Source organism: Manacus vitellinus, unplaced genomic scaffold (assembly GCF_001715985.3).
Source record: "Manacus vitellinus isolate BGI_N305 unplaced genomic scaffold, ASM171598v3 scaffold_28_pilon, whole genome shotgun sequence".
Lineage (NCBI taxonomy): Eukaryota > Metazoa > Chordata > Aves > Passeriformes > Pipridae > Manacus > Manacus vitellinus.
The window spans coordinates 2592498-2613343 of NW_021940122.1; the positions used below are offsets into that span (position 1 = coordinate 2592498).

Genomic DNA, 20846 nt, shown 5'->3' on the forward strand with positions numbered 1-20846 from the left:
AGCATTAGGTCTGGATTTGTCCAGCTTTTCAGAGTGTAACTTTGTAAACCTAATGGTGTTCTTTCAACACTTTTTTTTTTTGTTGCTGTTTTGTCTTCCTCATTGTTTCATCTTGTTCTCTCAGTCTCTCTGACTCACTTTTTGAAGTTCTGCACGTACCTCGGGTGAGTCAGGAGAGCTGGCTGGGGGAGGACATCGGGGTGAACAACCCTCTGGACAGAGATATGAAACAGAAAGGACAGGATGGGAAAACTGGCCACTTAAGAATTTATATGAAAAGTATCAGCTGTAGCCCAGGCTAGGGAGAAAGAGATGAAAATGCTTTTTCAGGGCAAGAGAGAAAGTGAGAGCAGAAGCACAGCTGTGGGAGATGAACGTGGAGTGGTAGAGAGATTCTAAATTCCATGTCCCGCTGCAAGGGCATTGTCTCCTGTGACCCTTTTCCTGTGGCTCTCGTGCAGCATGGCAGGTAAACATCCTCCTACTTGCCATGCAGAGCAGGAGCATGTGGTTGTTGTTGCACTGGTCACCAGGGACAGAAAATCTCTGATGCAAAAACCTCCCCCAATACACACACTTATCACACATGAAAGAGAAAGAGCAGTAATAAGGCAGGAGCCCATCCAAGTCACAAAAGTCTCTGTGATCAAGTGTAATATCTCCTGGAGAAAAACACTTTCCCCTCGGTCACTGTCCTCCTAATGAGCTCCTTACAGGTGTGGCCACATGTCTCATCTCACCAGGATCTCCCACCTGGCTGTTGCTTAGCGAAACTTTGCCCTCCCAAAACAGAATTTATAGAATTCCCACCCCAGGTCCCTCCCATCAACATAAAACACATCTCGGAAAACAGCTTTCTCCCAAAGGCAGCTCTGGGCTGTCTCCACTACAGTCCTCTCCAGGGATGCACTAAGGAGACAGTCCCATGAAAAAATCCAGTCTGAGCTCCTCATCCCTGGTGTCACCAACACTGCTCCCAAGCCAGGCACCGAGTCACAGCTGCAGTGGTGCCTCAGAGCTAATTCACTTGGCTCTTCCTCCCCTGTGCTTTAATCCAAAAGCCCAGCTGGCACTGCCAGGGTAGACAGGGCCACTTCCACAGCGCTGACTCCCACATGGTCCTGCCTTTTCACCCGGTTTCCCATAACATTGAAATGTCTGTTGAAATGTCTGTCCATTGGCACAGACACCTTATCAACACAGGCACATTTGAACATGAGTTTGAACTCACAGGGCGGTGTTGGATGTAATGGGGTCACAGGCAGTCAGCAGAGCAGCTTTGTAGGAAAAGGCTGTTGTTGGGAAGCTGGGGATTGACAGGGAGAAACCTGTTTCTCAGAAAGAAAGAGAACTGAGGGAAAGCAGAGAAACCCAGAGATAGCTTGAAAAGTACTAGTTTGTGGCCAGGTAGGGGGAGTGGTGAACAGAAACCCACAGAAACACTTCTCTTGGGAGATGCATAGACATACAAATGTATAATTGTCAGCACGTCTATGTGTGTGTATATATATATATGTGTGTGTGTGTGTGTGTGTGTATCTATGTATGCAGAGTGTATATATTATATAAAAATAAAATGTTAGTTTGTACCTTGGTGAACAGGCACAATAAAAATTAAATTTCCAACTAATTTAGTAAGCCAGTGATTAGTGTAAAAGGGAAAGAGGGTCAATTCTGATTCTGGGTCTCATGCTGAAGTTCCCAGCCAAAACATCCTCTTTCAATTACTGTCAGCTTTGTTTTGACATTCCTGTGACTTACTTTGATTGTTTTATGAAATTCAGTTTTTTACTTCCTTTTTGTTTCTGAACAAATGTATGTATTTATTTGACAGGACATATGAACTGATCCTGCCAATGTGTCTATTTGCACTTTGTTTCACAACCATGAGTAACTCCCCCTTCAATCAGCATATTTGTATGTATTTGGAGAATGAAGTTCAACATGGTTTTATGTCACCAGATTTCCTCTGAAATAATACTGAGAGGCCAAGGACTGTAACTCACATTGACTGTACAAAGAAGCTGAGTGATTTAAGACTCCTGCTGCTCCCCAGGCGCTAATTTCTGTCCCACTGCTGGGTGTACCCACACAGCAAAGCTGCCCGACAGGAGTGAATCCCTGCCCTTTGTCATTGCAGTTCACAGCCCAGCAAAGCAGCACAAACCTCCCCTCATCTGCCAGAGGCTGAACCGGACCAGCCGAAATGTGGGTGGATGTGCCACTCGGCTCACTTCGCTCTTGTAGAGGAGAGGTTGCATTTGATGAACAGAGATGTTTTGAAATGTGCCTTAAAATATAGCTTCTTTTCAGCTATTCTGCATATGAAAACTACTTGTGCTGCTTATAAGAATAAAAATGCTATTGCTTTTTCTCACTGAGAAACTTCTGGCATCACATATGATTGTTCTGTCAGAATAAACCTGGGGCAAGAAATGCATTCTCTCTCCTAGTAAGGATTTGGTGAGAGCTTCCCAAAATCTCTTGCTCATTTAACATTGAAAATAAGGAAAGCAAGACTGAGCACTGGGAGCAGCAAATCCCTTAGTTGTGATATAGTGACTACAGGCAAGTACATGAAGAAAGTCTCAGAGAGGTGTGGGCAGACAACCCACCTTGGTTTCTGAGTGCAGAGCAGAACCTGGTGAACCTCAGGGCTGCAACAGAGGTGAAGAGAAGCTTGGCTGGATGCAGGAGCAGCTCCCTGGGCAGTGGCTGGGTGAGCTGTCTATGATGCTGGTCACCTGTTGACTCCAAGGAAAGCAGCAGCCGTGGAGACCTCCATCCCTCTGCAGGGCGTGGTGCTCATCCCTTCCCACCAGCCTGGGCATTCGGTGTGCGTGGGGGTGGGGGCATCCAGGGCTACACAGCAGCTCTCCAACCAGCTAAAGGAGGGGAGTGTGGGCTGTACCCTGGAAATGGAGGGTAGAGGAATAGGACAGTTTGGGAAACACCTGCAGTAATGAGCTGCCAACTAGTGATTCAGCAGTATGGGATGTCCAGAGCTGGATCAAGGTTTTCTGCTGACCGTGGGGTAATTACTGCATTCCCTAATACCAGACTAAGCTCTGCCATGGCTTTCAGTGTATATTGATTTCCTTCATATAAAAAAAGTCAGATATGAACAACACGGGGCAAAATTTGACCATAGGAACCTGTGCTCTTGGCTATGGTTGTCTCCTGCTGGCACTGTAATTAATTTGAGTCTCAGACTCGTGCTTCCAGTGGACCATAGTGCATGTTCTCACTTGGTATGGACAGACTCCCTCTGCTGGAAAATGGCTATAAAGGTTACCTAGTCGTTTAACGATCCTAAGTGAAATAACTTGTAAGAAATGTCTTTTGTGGCAAAAGTGTAATTTTTATTTACACTGTCCGAGGAATTGTAAAAATATTTTTTACTTCTTTCTTAGCCCCTGGGAAGGAGCTAGGAGTTTTTATCTTCAAAGTTCATCTCTGAACTGTATATAACTCCATCCCCCTTACACTAACCTCATATTGCATTAATTCACTGAGTAAAGTTTTGGTTTCTTTCTTCTGTAACTAGAATCAAGCTTTGAATAGTTCCCCTCTGTAGTCCTAAAGGTTTGACTTCTTCATCACAGATGACAAGAGCCTGCCACTGACTTTACAGAAGCACCTGGACAAGACAAGCTGGACAGGTTGGTTTCTTTAGCATCCACTTTTAAGTACACTCCTAAAAGCAAGTGGAAAAGAGCATCAGCAAACAGAATTTCAATGCAGGAATTCCTGTTATTTCCCAGAAATTTTGAGAGGTGGAGCTGATATATTCTGTTCAGAAATTAAGATCCCTGGTCCAAAATATTTACTGAATCGATGATATTGAGGAAATGAGGATACTATTATTAGATGAAGTCCTGTTATCATCAGAATAACTTCATCAGGATCCAGATCAGACACAGCTTTATTTTTTTCTAGAAGAATACGGTATCCAGTGCTTTCTATTTTATTTATTTGATAGCAGACCAAGCAGTCCTGAGACAAGATTTTGAGTTTTAAAGTACAGCTAGCACAGCAGCTACATCTGCTTCTCTCACTCCACCAATGTGTCTCAGATGTCACCTACAGAAACAACCTCCAAAGAGAGGAGTACTTAGTGCTTGGTCCCTTTCCTGAGGTTATCAATACAGGCACCAACTATACCATTTACTTTACCTCTGTGGAGAGGGGTAAGCTGGACTGATTGAACTCTTAAACATCATAGAATCATAGAATGGTTTGGGTTGGAACAGAACTTCAGAGATTGTCTAGTTCCAACCCCTCTGCCATGGGTAGGGAACTTTCCACAGACCAGGGCCCTATGCAAAAACTTCCCCCAGTACACACACTTTCTGCATCCCAAATCCTGGTATAACTTTTGATTGCCACTCCTGCTCAGGTGAGAGCAGCTCAAAGTTACTTTGTTCTCCCTGAGGACTTTTTATTGCTGCTGGGTCCATGAGTGCAAAGGAATGCCCTAGTCATTCCTCTCTCCCAGGCATAAACTTGTGCTAACCTAAAGTCACTGTAGCTGCTTTCTGACAGACAAAATTTTCTGTATAGGAGTCCTCAGGGGGTAGACCCAATAGATTTAAAATGCTTCTGAGAAACGTTTAAGATGTATTTTGTGTATATATGAAGAGCAGAGAACTGAGATCCATTACATAAGAAGTGCAGGAAGAGTTGCTTTCCAAAGGGCCAAAACCTCACACAATGGGATATGGTTGCAGGGAAATCCAGGGGAACCATGTCCATGAATCCTTCTGCTCAAGCTTTGGAGCAAAAAGAGAGTTCTTTTTTGATACTTCAATATCAGGATGAGGACTAATTATCCAGGATGAGGACTCTCTGTATGGATTTTGCTGGTTTTTTGATGAAAATTTATGTATAAATATCACAAGTTGGGGGGTCTTCTCCACACACCAAAACTCTATGAGTTTAGAAATTGCATGAATTGAAGCATTTTGACAAATGTATAAGAAGGACAAGAATACATCAAATATGACAGAATATTAGTCTCTGATGTGTTGTATCACTTCTTTCTCCTATTTTCTGTCTAACTTACAGACAAGACACAGCTAAATGAAGTAATGTTTTCCAAAGAACAGGAGAGATGGGGCTAGGATTCAGGGGGATCCTCCTAACAGGAGGAATATCATCTGTCAAGCCAATCTAAAATAACAGTGAAAATGGAAATCAACACTCCACAAGCAATTTTTCCTATGATGAGCGTGTTTATTTTCACATTTCACATTTGTTCACGCACAGTTACCTAAAGCTCTGGCACAACAACTGCAGGCAGGGCATTATCTATGATAGACTGTTGGATTTCAATGTTCATTTCTCTCATTGATTGACTAAATTTTGGCTGCAATATCCTTCTGGACATGTTTCAAGACCTGTTTGTTTTCAATGGTTTTGGCAGATGGCTGTATAAACTCCAAGTCCCATGATTATGATTCATTTCTGTGTGAATAATTTTGGTTATCAAGTTTGATTATATCTCTATGTGTTTTTACAATATTCACATGTACACTGAGTGCATTCAGAGCCAGAGCTGTGCTTATCCAAATACCTTTTTTTGTGCTAAAGAGCAAAAAACTACAGATTAACATTTTCATTTTTTGCATATTTAATATTTTGCTTCTTTTTTTAATGGCTATTATATTCTTCTTCAGTTATACATCATGGTTGCTTTATTTTAGTTAAGTATTTAAATATTTCCTATTTTTTCCCAGAAATTCTTGTTTAGCTATTGCTTCATTTTGCTTTTTCAGGTCTGGCATTTCATATAATAATGCATGATAAGTTAAGAAGTACTCATAAATTAATTCATCCTCAAAACCATGCTGCAATTAAACAATACCTGAGAAGCACAAAAGCATAAATATTTTGCTTTGGGAATGTCCACCTAAAAAATTACATGAAAGCAGCTGATGTTCCCTTCTTAGCCCTCTCAGAAAACACTGGGGTGTAACTCTATCTTGCACTTGAAATGCTTGTATTCACCCACACCTTGACTTCCCACAGCAGCACTTTCTAGTTAGCTTGAAGTGTTGGGAAAGATCCACAGGGATGAGTGTTTTACCAGACCGTGGTCTAGTGAGACACAGCAAGTTTAAAGTATCCTTCATGGGCCCCTGAGTCACATCAGTTTTCCTGCTCGTTCCCCTTTCTTGTAAAACTGTTCTGTGTTTTCAACATTTCCTGGTAATGAGCATTTTGGAAAAGACAGTTTTTCATCCCTTTGTCTTTGCTTCCTACTAACTGACCTCCTTCATGTCCAAGGTTTGGACTCTGATGCAATTTGCAGTCATCTTGGAAAGGGCAGAAAAAGCAGTGTTTGCACAAGAAGGGGCATCCATGCATCCATGCAGAAACTACCCACAGCCCCGCTGCTCCAGGAATTCAGGATGGGAATCAAGGCAGTGACTACTTTTTATGCCAGTCATGACTGAATTGGTGACCTACTGTGAGAATAAAAACCCTTTGGAGCCTCTCTGATTACTTGTATACCCCCATTCCCCTTCCTGTGGAAACAGAAATATCAGACATGCCATTACAGTCAGATTCCTCTTTGGGTGATTACCTTCCTTCCCAAATGCCCGATTCGTTATGGAATACTTGTTAATTTCTGTGGAGAATGATTTCATTCTATCATGCAAGCTTCAGTCCTTCTAAGTAATACTATTGCACCAGGCTGGACGGGACTGAACTGGAAAGGGTTGTTGGTCTAGTCAGGCATGATAGGACGGGAGAACACTTTTGAGCAAACAGAGGACATAATTTGAAATCTTCTCTTTCCAGTGTCACACAGCAGGACTGATGGGCCAGTTCAAGAAGGACATGAACACTCACAGACTCTCCCATCTGAGAGATGGGGTTCAGTGCTACACACTGCAGCTGTCTGCAGGCAGACCTGCCCAGCTGCCTCGGTGGCAGTGAGGCTTGACTCTGCTTTGGTGGAGATGGAAAACAGCAAGTCAGGGCCAGCCACACATGACTTTTCTATTTTAGCTCTTCTTGGCATTTTCTGTTCATCAGGTGTGGTGTACAACCAGCACATTAGTCTGATGAACACAATAAAATTCTGCTGGGGCCTGTTGAGTTAATCTGTCTGTAAAACAGGAGGAGATGGCTGAAGGTCTGAAATCCAGGCTGCAGCCACGGCATTCAGCTCTCGCAAGGTGTGAGGGCAGGCTGCTACACGAAAGGATATATGTGAGAGGTTTTATCTGAGCAACTCAGACACAGATGTCCATGTTCCTTTCTATCCTGGTCTGTTGTAATGCAATCTTCAAATAACAGTTTTAAAAGGAAAGCCATCTGTATGTAAGTTTGGGCTGACAGAAGAACTTCATGAAAAATTCAATCTGGATTGAGGAGGACAGGAACTATGCATAGGAAAAACATTTTTCCCCTCAGATTTATTAGTTTATAATATAAGTTACCCTGCAAGAAGCAACTTACAAGCATTGGCAAAGATTCAATTGCTTTCTTATATATCCCCCAAAGCCCTACTTGAAAAAAACAAAACAAAACAAAACACAATCCTTTAGTGGAGATAAGTCTTACAAAGTTTTAAGGATGCCCTAATATTTTTAAAGGTTGAACTTCAAAATTAAGGCTCTAAGGTAAAATAGTAAGATCTTTGTTAATTACAGAAAATCACAGGAAGAATATCCATCAGACTTTGACTTTTGTTCATGATTTCATTAATCTTCACTCTTCTCTAACTATATTATCCAAAGCAGGCTTTCTCCATACTAGGCCTGGGGAGAATATTCCCAAAGAGGGCAAGGTTGTGTCTAGAGAGAAAACTTGCCTGTTGAAGAAAGGGAAGCATGGGGGAATTATGGGCATGTGTATGTGTTTGTGAGCATGTGGAGATGAGATTTACACCTGTGTTCAGGAGATCTTCAGCCAGAGGAATGGAGTTTTCCTAACTCCTGCTTTTCATGGATCATGACAGTTCCAATTCCCTTGGTTTGGCCCAAGTTCAAGAAAAGAAAAAAAGTAAAAAGGGTTGCAGTGCCTCAGCAACCCCTCAAAGAGATTATATGAAAGTAAGAGAGATAGGACATCTCTGTTTTTCCTGGAGAACTTTCAGCAAAGCTCAAATTTTGATGAGGCATGAGTAGAGATGCAGCAAAAAAGGTTGGTAGCTACAAGAAAGGATTACAAAGTAGTAAATGGAGAGGGGGAAAGCCACAAAAGAAGCAAGGTGATGAGGTTAAATCTGGGAAAATGAACTAGTTGTGTGACTGGGGAAATGGGACTGAGGACATGGGAGAGGGTTGAGGGATGTCAGAGAAACAAGAGTCATAATGCATAGCGATAGGGAAAGCAGAGAGAAGTGAGACATCAGGGAGGCGAAGAAGAGAAAAAGTCCATAAATTTGGAGTTGAAAGACTGTCAAAGCGAAAAGATACGCGTTTTCAAGACAAGTCTAAGTGAACGTCAGGGCCAGGAAGCAGGTGGCTGTTTATGTGTACTTTTTTCTTCCCAAACCTACCAGTAAGCCTGTTTTTAGTTAAAACAGAAACATAAGGCTCTGTAATACATTCATGGTGGCCTTCTCTTAAATGAGCACATCCATCACTGTCCTGCCACAATGCTAAATTTCTCTGAAACCCTCTTATGGTGGTTAATTGCTAACTTGGATCTTGCTACTGATATACTCCTATGACAAAGGTCACATTCCTAACAACAAAAGTAAAGAAAGGAAGGTAGTAACATGGTGTTAGTGATGTGGTTGAATTTTACTTTTGTTTTACAGTTTAGGGTTTATTCTAGCTATCAGGCCTTTTCTAGTCAAAACAAAACAAGAATTCTCCCCCTGCTTTTCAGGGGGAGTGTTAAAATTGATTATCTCAATGCATTCTAGCTGCCTGTACATAAATATCCTTTCTGACTGCTTGCTTGTGATGGAAACTGTTCGTTGTGTTTTGCAGGTACTTCTGAACCTTCAGCTTCTTCTCGTTCTCTCCTTGGCTCTGATTTCTCTTCCATTCTCTTATGAGACTTGCTTTTTCTCAAATGCAATCTTTCTCTTTCTCGTCTCTCCTTCACGCCTTCAGGTTGCTAAAAGGCAGGGAAGAAACAGCTGGGAATTAAAAGTGACTCCTACATGAATAAAAAAAAGCAAGCTCATTATTTTATTTGATTAGTAATGTATAACCTGCCTCAGCATGATCAGGTCTACCATGATGGGCTCAAATTCAAGGCTCAAGCCAGTCACCCCAAAACTCAGCAAGAAGCAGCAAACATGCCTTGATTGTACTCTGTGTATGATAGAAGGGTCACCTGCCCAGCAGGCTTGAGTATGGGAGGGAAAAACAGACAGGCTCCAAGATTTCAGCCCAGACTCCACATTTCTGTCCTTTCACATGATCCATCTTTACGTGCCTGAAGGCTGTTCAGTACTAGCCACATAGGCCTCACTGAAAACAAGTGCTGAAGGTCATGAAGTATTCTCAAAGACACGTTTTTAAGAGAAAAGCAATATGCAGGGAAGGAGATGAATTACCTTTCCCACACTTTTCTTTCACCTGTGTCATCATGGTGGTTTGAATTGCACCCACAGAGCTCTGAATGCAAAAAAATGCTCCATTTGGAGACACAGGTTTAACCTCAAATTTCTTTTCAAATCTCTAACACCTCTTGCTCAGTTCTCTGAGATCCTCAAGTCCTTCACATCTCTCAAATGTCAATGGCGATTGAGGAAATGACAACAACCTGGTCTACTTGAAAGACAGATTAAAATACAGCTCAGCACACGCCACTGTGGATTACAGAAGGGTACAGGAATGCATGTTTTATCTGGAACTGATGTCATATTTAATACATTATACTCACTATACCCATCATACAATTATTACACACTCACCGACTTTCTAGCCATAGGCATTTTTGAGAAATTAGAAATGATAAACCAGACAACCACTAGTGAGCATTGGTACATGAGGCAATGTGAATTCCAAAATGAAATAAATTGAGTAGTTCCTAAAGGGGAAAAATAAGATTAGAGAATACACTTAAAATCTTGACAATGGCATAACAGTGCTGTCATCACCATAATTCTACATATTCTTAGAAGACTGGTCATCAAGGACCATAATTGTTGAACTGATCACGGAATAATGATACTTATTGAAAAGAGATTTTTTTTTTCTCTCTTTTGGTACACAGAAGGTCTGCAAAGAGAGATGAAAAATACTTTTCCATTCAAACTGTCAGTGTCAACAAACTGGAAAAAAAAAAGATACTTCCTTCTATGGCTATCTGGTGATAATGTCAAGTGTTATTCAAGCACAGCTTTTTGAATGGGGTGACAATTTGATAGCATTCTGGTATGTAAAAATGAGTTAGGATTTATTACTCTTCCTTCCATTGTATGATACATCAGATATTATGTATCATAATTACATAAATGTGTTAAAGTGTCATAGACAAAATGTTGTTATTGGCTACTTCCTCAACACAAACCATACAAAAAATGGTCTTGTCTCAGGACAGAATGATGGGGAAAAGAATGAAATGGGGGGAGAATCCCCTGCTGCCAGCATGCCCTTACAGTGAAATTATGTTCAGCCACTTATAGCAATAGCTGCTGCTGTAGCAGTGTGGTGACACTGCAGAAAGCAGATGAATGGAGTCCTCAGGGGTAAAAGAGAAGCCTCTCAAACACTGCAGTGTCTGACAGTCTTACAGATAATACCATATAGGTTAAACCAGGTCAGCAGCAGTGAGAAAGTGAGCTGGGTCTCATGGCAAAAGTGAAGCAAACCTGGTTTTATATTGTCATGTTTTGTTGTCACAGCCACAGAAACCTCTGAAAATATTGCCACAGCCAGTGCAGTACCTCATTTTGAGGATAAATGTTTCTGAATAAGCCTAGAAGGCAACACTTCATCAAGAATCCTCACACTATTGATATAACTTTAACCTTGTTTGTGCTGCTGTAGTAATTTGAGACAACATAATATGAGAAATTCTAGTTCAAGTTAATTTCTGCACTTTCTCCAGCAAAGTCACAGCTTTTACACAAAGGATAAAGCTGGCTCACTTGTTGGCTGATTGGGCTTTTTCTTAGGTAGTGATATTAAGTTGGTTGTAACCTACCAAAGAAACTGAGCGCTTGCTTTTGAGATGCAATTGCTTTTCAAAGGACTCTGCAAACTCCTGAATGGAATTTGATCTTGTGTCCGGGCCTGAGCTGTCTGCTGAAGCTGTTCTGCTTGCCTTCCTGTGGCAGTGGCATTTGACATCTTGGTCTTCTTGAAATTCTTTGGAGCCCTTGAGATGGCCTGAAGATGAGCCTTTGGCAGAATCATGAAGTCGTGTTGCATGGAGGGAGGAAAGCTTGGCCTGAAAAACAAAAGGTCTTTGTTGAGTACTAAATATTAAAGCAAAGCACACAAAGTAGATTATTTTTCTGCCACAGAGACTCTCCCAATGGTGGTGCAGAGTGAAGGACCATGCCCAGAATCCTGTGTCTTTCCTCTTACGTGCAGTAGAATCACACTGTCAAGAACTTGCTTTTCTGGAGGCAGCAGCTGCAGAATTTCCTATTATTCCTGGTTTTGAGTACCTAAGCTTTGGCACCCAAATGAGCTTTTCAAATGTAAAGTTGCTGGGTCCTCTTAGAGTTCACTGGCACTAAAAGGAACTGGAACTGGAACCTCAAAAACTCAGGCCTTGATCTGGCTGCAGTTTCTGGGCAGGACCCTCAAAAATCAAAGACCAAGCCTTTTGTGGAAAGAGGACTCAGATACAGGGCTTGACCCATGGGTGCTCCAAGCTTTATCAGATGTTTGAATTAATTTGTGTGACAGCAACCATTTCTAGCCCAGTTCTGTGAAATTTCAGCTTGCAGACATGAAGGTTTATTGCCCAGCTTTTAATTTTCTGCTGGTTTCTTGGGCACATTTGTCGTGAACTGATGAGGGAGCACTTTCAGGGCACTGAGGGACACATCTCTGCCAGAGAAGTGGTAGAAAACAGACTTCCTACAATTACATTTGTAGGGCTGATGTGGGGAGAGAATAGGTAGTTGTTTAGTTTCTTTGTGATTCCGTTTTCCCAGGCCTGACATGCAGATAAAAGTTATTGATCTGCATCAGCTGTGTTTAATTGAATGCCTGTAAAAGAGATTAAACTGATACAGAACTGCTGTGTCCTGCAGAGTCATCTATTGGTGGTTTTAGAAACAGACAGACCTGTAGACGAGATGGGTGAGAAGGACACTACAGAGAGCCAGGGGTGCCCCAAACCCTGCCGGCTGCTGCTGCTTTTTCAGGATGAGTAGCTGAACACTGGTAAGATGCAGGTGGTGAAAACTCAGAGACAGGAGGTACTGAAAATGACACCCTTGCAGGTGTCAGGTGAGGGCACTCCAGGCATCCAACTGCTGCATACATGTTTGAATGGGTATATGTTTTGGACATTATGAGGAATTTCTTCACAGGCAGGATGTCATTGGAAAGGACTGCCCATGGAGGTGGTGGAGTCACCATGACTGGAGGTGTTTAAGGAAACACTGGATGTGGCACTTAGTGCCATGGTCTAGTTGGCATGGCACTATCAATCAAACATGGCACATGTTCAATCAAAGGTGGGATTTGATGATCTCAGGGGTCTTTTCCAACCTAATTGATTCTGTGATTCTATGTTTTGTATAAGCCTGATGCTAAGTCTTCAACTACAAATTAACCTGGAGAAGCTCTGCTGCCTTCAAGGGAGCTGTGATTGTTTCAAACAACTGAAGTTCTATTCTACAGATTCTGAAATGCTTTCTAAGAAAATCCAGTAGAAAATCCTACACTCAGAGTAGGGTTTGTTGGGGAGGAGTGTGTGTGTACTGTTTGTTTTGGTTGATTAACAAATGGAGGAAAGTTTAATCAAATTGGTATAGTTGCCACCTGAAATATGTCCTGTACACAATTTCATTTACTCTGGCCCAGATGCCATTATATATATAAATATATATATAATATATATATTGTATAAACACAACAGGGACCTATGCAGCCTTTCTCTAAATAGTGAGGCTCTGCCTTCATGTGGTTGTGGTTATATCGCATTAGACAGGCTTGATGAGAGATGCTAAAAATAATAAATCTCACACCTGACAGAAGTACATAATAGTGAAGAGTTTTCCAAATGTATGGTACTAGTTCAATTTTTTTTTGCCAGACATAAGCTTACTATGTCCAGTATTATGGACTGCCTCTGAGAGTAGTGTTAATGATTTCTGCCACACTATTTTTACTTTGGTTTCAAACCAATCGATACAGCTGTAAGTTCTGTAAGGTCATATTGTATTGTTACTTTAAAAAGCATGAAAGCAATCACATTGTGCTAGAGGGATAGGAGCACACATGCCATGCCAAACTCAACAAGCTAAATGTCTTCTGTGTCATCAACATATATTGTTTCCTGGAAATAAAAAGTGTCTCACAGTAAAAATCGCTGGTTGTTCTTAGAGGGTTTTGGGTGAAAAAAATCCACAGGAGGACAGCTGAAATGGGGATTGTATTCTATCAATCCTGTTTTGCAAAGTTAGCAAATGTTTTCTTTTACTAGGACATTGCTTTTTAATTTCCCTTCACAGAGGGAATTATAATTAAGCCCCTAAAGAAAGACTACAGTTTAGTTATTGACATGACAGCAATGGTCCAGAAAAGGGACAGGCTTTCCTCTGAAATGCCCATCTGCCTCAGTGGACTAAGGGTAAATACCTGTGCAACCATATTACTGTGACTGTGCCTTCTCTCACAGTGCCTTTTCACGATACATACCACCATACCTAGGACAGTGTGCTAAGGCATGTCAGCATATTGCTGACTTGTGGACACAGCCCTACAGAAGAGAAGAGCCTCACCATAACTCCTCAAGCATGAACATTTCATGGCTTATATCTAGCACAGGACATTAGTCTTCTTTTATTTAATATTGACTGTGAAAAACTGAGAGTCATAAAATGAAGTTCAGAGATGAAGCAGATCTGGCACTCACTGTAGATGAAATCCAAGTGTCTTTCTTCCTATTTCATAGATTTAATATATGCATTAATACATGTGTTTAATGCCAAATTGATTGCTTGGTAACACTGTAAATAAGAATGGATGAAGACTGCTTTAATCTATGCTTTCCCCTCCTGAAGTCTCAGCAGCTGCTGCCAACAGAGGTTGCCTCTGTATCTGCACTCCTGGGTGTGCACCCACTGCTGCAGTCGTCCCTTGACAAAGTTCTCTGAGCACAGTCCCAGCATCAGCTCCTGTCCTTGGCCCAGCAGCTGCCTCACGCCTACATCTGGTACCTCTTTAGTGAACTCACCTTGGTCTCTGCCTCTCAAGATCTGACCTCAAGTAGTTCTTAAACTAGAGAAGTGGAGAGGAAGTGAAACAAGGGAAAAGACATGAGAAGGAAGAATGTTAAATGCTCCAGGTATCAAAATGGGGATTTTTTGCCAGCTCTGGGAAATCCAGAAGCACCAAAGGATCTCAATGATTGTTTCTCACTCCCTTTAGTACTCTTTTTTTCTGCCTTTGGGTAAAGGCCAGTCATGCTCAGCGTATCTATTCACAAAACAGTTAATCTGCTAATTGCCCATCTAAAACATACAAAAAGTACCCAAACAAAAATACTTCAAGAAATTGGTGTCAATACAATTTGCCTAATCTCTTTCTTAATTTCTATTGTAGACAAGCTGATTGCTTGCATCTTTTGCAAGCACTTGATCTGAGTGCTTGCACAGCTGTCAGTAAGAAAATTAGTCTTCAGTGTGTCAGCACTAGTGTTCTGTTTGCTGAAGTTTAACCAATGACTCCAGTATTTTAGGGATATTTTGGAATATTGGACATTTGGCTGCTGTCCCATGGCTTCCTTTCCTTCTGAAAAGCTTATAAACAAGCACATATTCCTTAAAAAATGTTTTGGTCTGGGATCCGACTGATCTCTAGTGACAATATGGTGGTAAATGTTCAGTCTGACTTCAGTGTAATTTAAATGTTAGTAACTTCAACAGCAGTCAGTCATTCTACTCCCACTCTCAGTTGCTATCATCAGATTTTCTCCTGTGAGCAGCAAAACCTATTTGAAGGCTGATACATGTATAGGTTGTAAAACTCTCATCAGCGCCCCTTTGCCCCCTATCTTTTCCCCACAACAAAATGTCTAGGAGGTAAGAACTGTCCTGAACCAAAATGGTGCAGAATAACTAGAATGTATCAAGGAAAGTCATAGCTGGAGGCTTCAAAAAGAGTATCACAGTTAATTTGCCTAAAGTTTGCCAGGGGAACAAGCTAAATAGAGGAGATGTAAACAGGTGGCAGTTCTCCCCAGGCAGTTTTCACGTTCACTGTTGGCCCACAGCATCATATACAACTCTGATTCTTTTCAGGAGAGTGGTATGTTTTTGCCTGACTTGCCTGTGACCCAGGGAAGGATAAATATAATTTTATGTTTCCCTCTGCAAAATGTGAATGACAATAGCAAAAATTAATTTTGTGAAGCTCATCTCACTAATGTTTGTGAGGTACACCAAGATGTTGGGAAAAAAAACAATGAAAACTGTTAGTTTGTGAGTTATTCTACAAAGCTTTATGCTTATTTTTGGAGGGGGCTGTACCATGATAGGATGCCACAGAAGTTTATTATTGTGTTTGAGGTGAGAGCAGTGGCTTGAATGTCTTACTACAGCACAGGAAATACCACAAAGACCAACACACCAATTTGGAGCTGAAAGTGATTTCCAGCTTTATATAAAACCACCTTTTGTGCTACAACATGAGCATTTTGCTATGTAATACCCAAACACTCCTGGTGCAGCTGCAGTCCCTGTGGGCAGGGCTGCACTATTGCTGATGCACTGCATATCAGCCTTGGATACAAGAAAAAGCATGCTGGCAGTGCTGTTTTGGCAGTACCATTGTATCTGCACAAGGAACTTTTGTCAACAGCTGTGTCAGAACCTGCTGACTTGATTTTCACCTGGACAGTGGAGTTACTTCAAAATAAGATGTTGAGACAGACAAAAGGGCACACTGTCATCTGCTGTGAAGGTCTTAATTTACAGAAGAAATGCTGTCTAATCTCAGTTATTATTCCTCTTGGCTAATTGCACAGTTCTGATAAAATGAAGACAATATTTAAATAACAGTACAAGTGTTTTGAATCTTACAGTAGTTAACATTTGTAATAATGAATCTTACAGTCGTTATAATTTGTAGTAACTGTAAAAAACACATGGCCAGGTGCAATAGCAAGTTGTTGCTCTCAATCACCAGATGCTCTTTCTGAAGGTATTTCTCAGGCATCATTAGTGATTTAATTTCTAGCTTTAGTTAAAGGCAACATGTTTTAGTGCTATTTACCACCAAATCAAAAGTTTCATCTTGGACTTTATCCCCAAATCATAAAATCACCAAACAAATCTTCCCTTCTCATTCCTCTAGTCAACTTCTGACTCTGAGAAATAAAGCAGTTAAAATTTATATCTTATACATAAAACTAGGAGAGCAAGACAAATTTCTGTGAAGCATTAATGAAAAAGCCAGACATATACGTGTACATGATAATTGTACCTTGTTGAACAACAATGTCAAAAAATCACAGTCTTTCTGTCAGCTAACTTAATCCAAATTCAAGGTATGGATTTAGGGATGCAACTACAGCAAAGTATTTGAATAGCTATTAATTAAATATTTAAATAGCTTTTGAACAAACAATATAGGAACATGCTTCAAACTAAATGTCAGTGCACACACTAATGCAGACACAATGTACAAGAATATACAATGAGATGTGTTCAGCACGGTGCTGAATGGAAAGTGATTTAAAGTTCATTCTTACACTTCAGTCTGTATTGAGGTCTATAGAAATCATATATGAATAGATCTCTGAAGAAAAAAAATAATATACAGTAAAATTAATTAACCACCCCCAACACCAACAGATATTATGTTTCCAGCATTCTGATGGAATACACCAGCAAAGCTCTAGTTCAGAGTCTGTTTTGCAATCTGTGGCAAAGGTGAAATATCACAGTAAATAACAAATGTGGCTCATCAGACCAGACATTAAGACTGAAGGTTACCTCTGCAGCATGTCCATGAATTTAAAGAGGGAGAAGGTGGTTTTGGACTCTTTTAGTTTCTTAGCCAATTTTTTTGAACATGAAAAATCCCATAGCTTAAAACATGGGAAAAATGTTCCAGTGGAGAACTTGCAAGATGAAAACATAACATGGCATAAAAAAAAAAAGTTTGGAAAAGATTAGCTGTTTCTCCTCCATATATTAGCATTTGCTTTGTTGCAGCCAAAATGATCGAAGGATATAAGTATAAAATGGCTTTAAGGAAACACAGTATCTTTGTTTAGCCAACTGATGTAGTTGGGAAAAAACAGACAGGTTTGCACCACCTAAATATTCTTCTAAGAGCTGAAATAAAAGCAACAGTTTTTGAGCAAAAAGAAGAATGTGAAAGCTGTTTTCAGTTTAACTTAATTTTCAACACCAGACAGTTGTGAGCCGCCTTAAAAACCTACTTCTGCACATGAATCTTGCCCCTTTCCAAACTGTTTTGTTAGTTTAAGAACCAAGACTATACTTCTACCTTAAAATCTTACTTCACAGTTTAATAAGCTTTGTTATGTATTGTATCCTTGTTTTCAGAGTCAGATTTTTAAATCAGAAGAGACCAGATTTTTAAATTAGAAGTTGCACCTGCAAACAGCTAAATCCCAGAGAGTAAAACTCCCTGGAGATAGTATAGTTGCAGAATTAGGTCCAAATCCTATTAATACATATGGAGTTACATAGTTTTACATATGAGAACAGACTTGTTAAAGACAGTCTTTATGCATGCCAGTTGCAAAATGTTTTGATCTCTGCCAGGTCATGCTGAGCAGACAGAAAAACACTGTAATGCATAGTTAGGCAGCTATTACATGCTTCTCCTTGTGTTTCTGGTCCTGTCATCATTTGTCTTGGAATTTGCCAGTTTTCCTGTATTCGAAGACACCAGAGGCCTGACCCTGGTTGGCAGCTAAATCCAAAAAGCAACTAGCTGCTGCCAGCAGGAACTGAACTTACTTGGTAAGGTGTACCATACGTATCCTGATGCATTTCTAGGGCCATGCTCCTGGGGATGGAACTTATATTTATGCATAAACCACATGCACACACAGAGAAAACTGCACACAGCTCTTACCGGTAGGGATGCTCTCCTCTCATTACAGAATCGTGTCTGACGTTTCTTGTGGCCTCTACCCTCTTTCTCATTCTCATCGATCAAGTTGTGGCCCCAGAAGCTGCTCATCCATTTTGCAAAGAAGATATCATCATCCTCGTCATATTCCATGTACAGATGTTCCAAACTTGGGGGGGTGTCTCCCAACCAGACAAGGAAAAGCAAGGTCAAATTCCACCACCAAGCCAGCAATTTCACACTGTTCTGCCAAGAAGAGGAAGCAGAGATGCAGTTTCAACCACTCTTTCTGCACAGACCCATCCCACTGCAGCCCTGGGCACCGTCTAAACATAAAGTCAATCCTTTCTCATTTCTTTTCAACGAGGTTTCTTTTAACCTTTCCATTGCAGGGCTGTCCAATATGACACTGCCGCAGGGGCTGGTGGGGGAGCGTTGGCTACTCTGTGCTCTGTGTGTGTGGCTGTTGAGTGCACCAGCTGTCAATACCAATGGAGAATTGCCCACAGTTACATGCCTGGGAGGTGCGTACACAAACCCAAAGTAGGCCTGTGATTTTGAGAAGCAGAATCAACATATTGACATTGGTCAGGAACTGGCACGGCTGCTTGCAGAGACATAACTGGCTCTGTGGGAGGGAGCGCAAATGGCCAACTCTTCCCAGGTTTCTCTCCATCCTGACTTCTGTTGCCTCTGCTCTTCCTTCAGTATTTAGGAAATGTGGTCTGTCTAGGTAGAACCAAGCCCCCCTTGAAGGAACCGCTTGTTCATTTTTGGGTTATGACAGACAGTGGAAACTTGTGTCAGCTGCTTTTCACCAGAAGAATTTCATCCACCATACAGGGCTATGGGAGGCACTGCCTCGCTTGAATGCACACAGGGTAAAAATATGTCTGATTCCTCCTCACCACCCCTGGGTGTAACCCACATAGGCCATGTCTAGACCACAAACAGAATAGGGCCAGAGACTGTTTTCTGACCCTGAGACTCAGTTGCTACACTGATCACACGTACCCTACATGGCACTTGTGCTGTGCATCTCCTTGAGGCTGTACGTACTGCACTGTGGTTGTAATATTTTGTTGTAAGTTTTGTGTATTCTTTAAATTATCTGATATAACACAAAAACTCTCTTGTGGCCCATAAAACTGTTGATTGTATGGTATGAAACTGGAAGATGTGTTACATGCCTGGGGACATGGCAGAAGGACAAGGAGGAGGGCTCTAAGGCTGTAGAGCCTGTTGGAGTAGTGTTGGAAGACTGCATAAGAGGAAGAACCCAAATCTAACTTCTTACTGGAAGCAGTCCTTGGTGTGTTCTAGGTGTTCTCCTGGTGCCTAGGCATTGCTGTGGAGATGCTAGTTGGCCTTGGCCAGAAGTATGCTAAAAAGCTGGCTGGTAATTTAGCATTACAGAGGATCAGGGGTCCAGCATTAAACCTTGCCTATTCCACAATCTACTTAGAAATACAGATGTAGTAACAAAAGTCCAGTTTCATTCATGTGGGTGTAGGTAGGAGGTTTAACTACAATGTAGGACTCTTCATTCTAAAAAGTATGGGTAAAGGGACCAATTGGTTATGGATGCCTATGTGCCCAAGTTTCACTTTGTCCGAGGCAGGCAAGACTGTGTAGCACAGGGACCTGGAGTACATGGGTCTCCATGTATGGGAGATAGCATTGGCTCAGATGTGATGTATCAGAGCTTGGACACAATCGAATCTGCAGCAGGCTGCTTTCTTGGCAGAGGCACAGGTGAATAGGAGCAAGGGGAGTACCTGTAGAGCAGTACAATAAAAATATACCTGAAGCAATAAAAAGGATGTGTAGGCTGATTCTTCAGGGGGTGAAGAACACTCCTGGCCATATTCTGACAGCCTGAATTTGACTCACATCCTTGAGGCCGCTCATGTGTTCAGGCAAGATATATTTGAAGGCCTACAGCAGCTTATAGGAAGCATCACGTGGGTGGAATTGAGGCTGTCCCAGTAGGAAGTTATCAACCTGTTGGATACTTGTTTTCTACTTTGTGGTTTGAGTTTCTTCTTTTCTGACATGCAAGACAGAACTGCAGGCTGTTGTATGGAACAGGAAATGCTCCTGCCATGCTGAGACAGGTGACAGGGAGAAGTGGGAGAGAGGTTGTCCCACAGCTTTGTCGAAATATCTTTATGTAAATAGTAATAATCCATAAATTAGAGGATACATCTCAAGCTGTTTACTACCGGGCACTACTGACTCAGAGTGCAGCAGGGCAAATTTTAGTTGGGGTCCTGAAGTATTTGCTTTGCAATCTTCCTGTTGTTTTTATTTTCAGTCCTTTTTTTCTTCAATGCAATATGTTTCTTCACACATATTCCTTCCATTTCCCTTTCACCTGCAATGAAATTTCTAGCCATGAGATGACTAGAGCTTTCTGAGTATAGAAACATATCAAAGATGACTCCTCTTCATCCTCAGCCAAATGGTCCATGGAAATAAGTGGAGACAGAAACATAAGCTTCCTCTGCCTACAGGTAAGGATGCTAAGTGGGCATACACGCAACAAGTACAAAATTCCAGTACTGCACATTGAATTATTTTTATGACAGACTGAATTAATTACCTAAAGATGTCATTTATAATAAGAAT

The 20846-nt window shown here is 41.3% G+C and overlaps 1 protein-coding gene across 1 annotated transcript; it reads right to left on the reverse strand.

Annotated features, from left to right (window-relative positions):
• Window positions 1-8883: 8883 nt before the first annotated feature.
• LNP1 (leukemia NUP98 fusion partner 1) lies at window positions 8884-18387 on the reverse strand. Its single transcript, XM_008919555.2, has 3 exons — window positions 18219-18387; window positions 11125-11370; window positions 8884-9084 (listed from the first exon to the last, which is right to left on the reverse strand). Exons 1-3 carry the CDS (start codon window positions 18366-18368, stop codon window positions 8884-8886), a joined length of 597 nt encoding a protein of 198 aa, XP_008917803.1. The 5' UTR covers window positions 18369-18387.
• Between the last annotated feature and the right edge of the window lie 2459 nt (window positions 18388-20846).

Coding starts and splice junctions, on each gene's coding strand:
- LNP1 (XM_008919555.2), bottom strand. CDS start 18,368: ATGGAATATGACGAGGATGATGATATCTTCTTTGCAAAATGGATGAGC. Junction 11,371..18,218: donor AGAGGAGAGCATCCCTACCG/GTAAGAGCTGTG, acceptor TTTGTTTTTCAG/GCCAAGCTTTCCTCCCTCCA. Junction 9,085..11,124: donor GCAAGCGCTCAGTTTCTTTG/GTAGGTTACAAC, acceptor CCTGCCTTTTAG/CAACCTGAAGGCGTGAAGGA.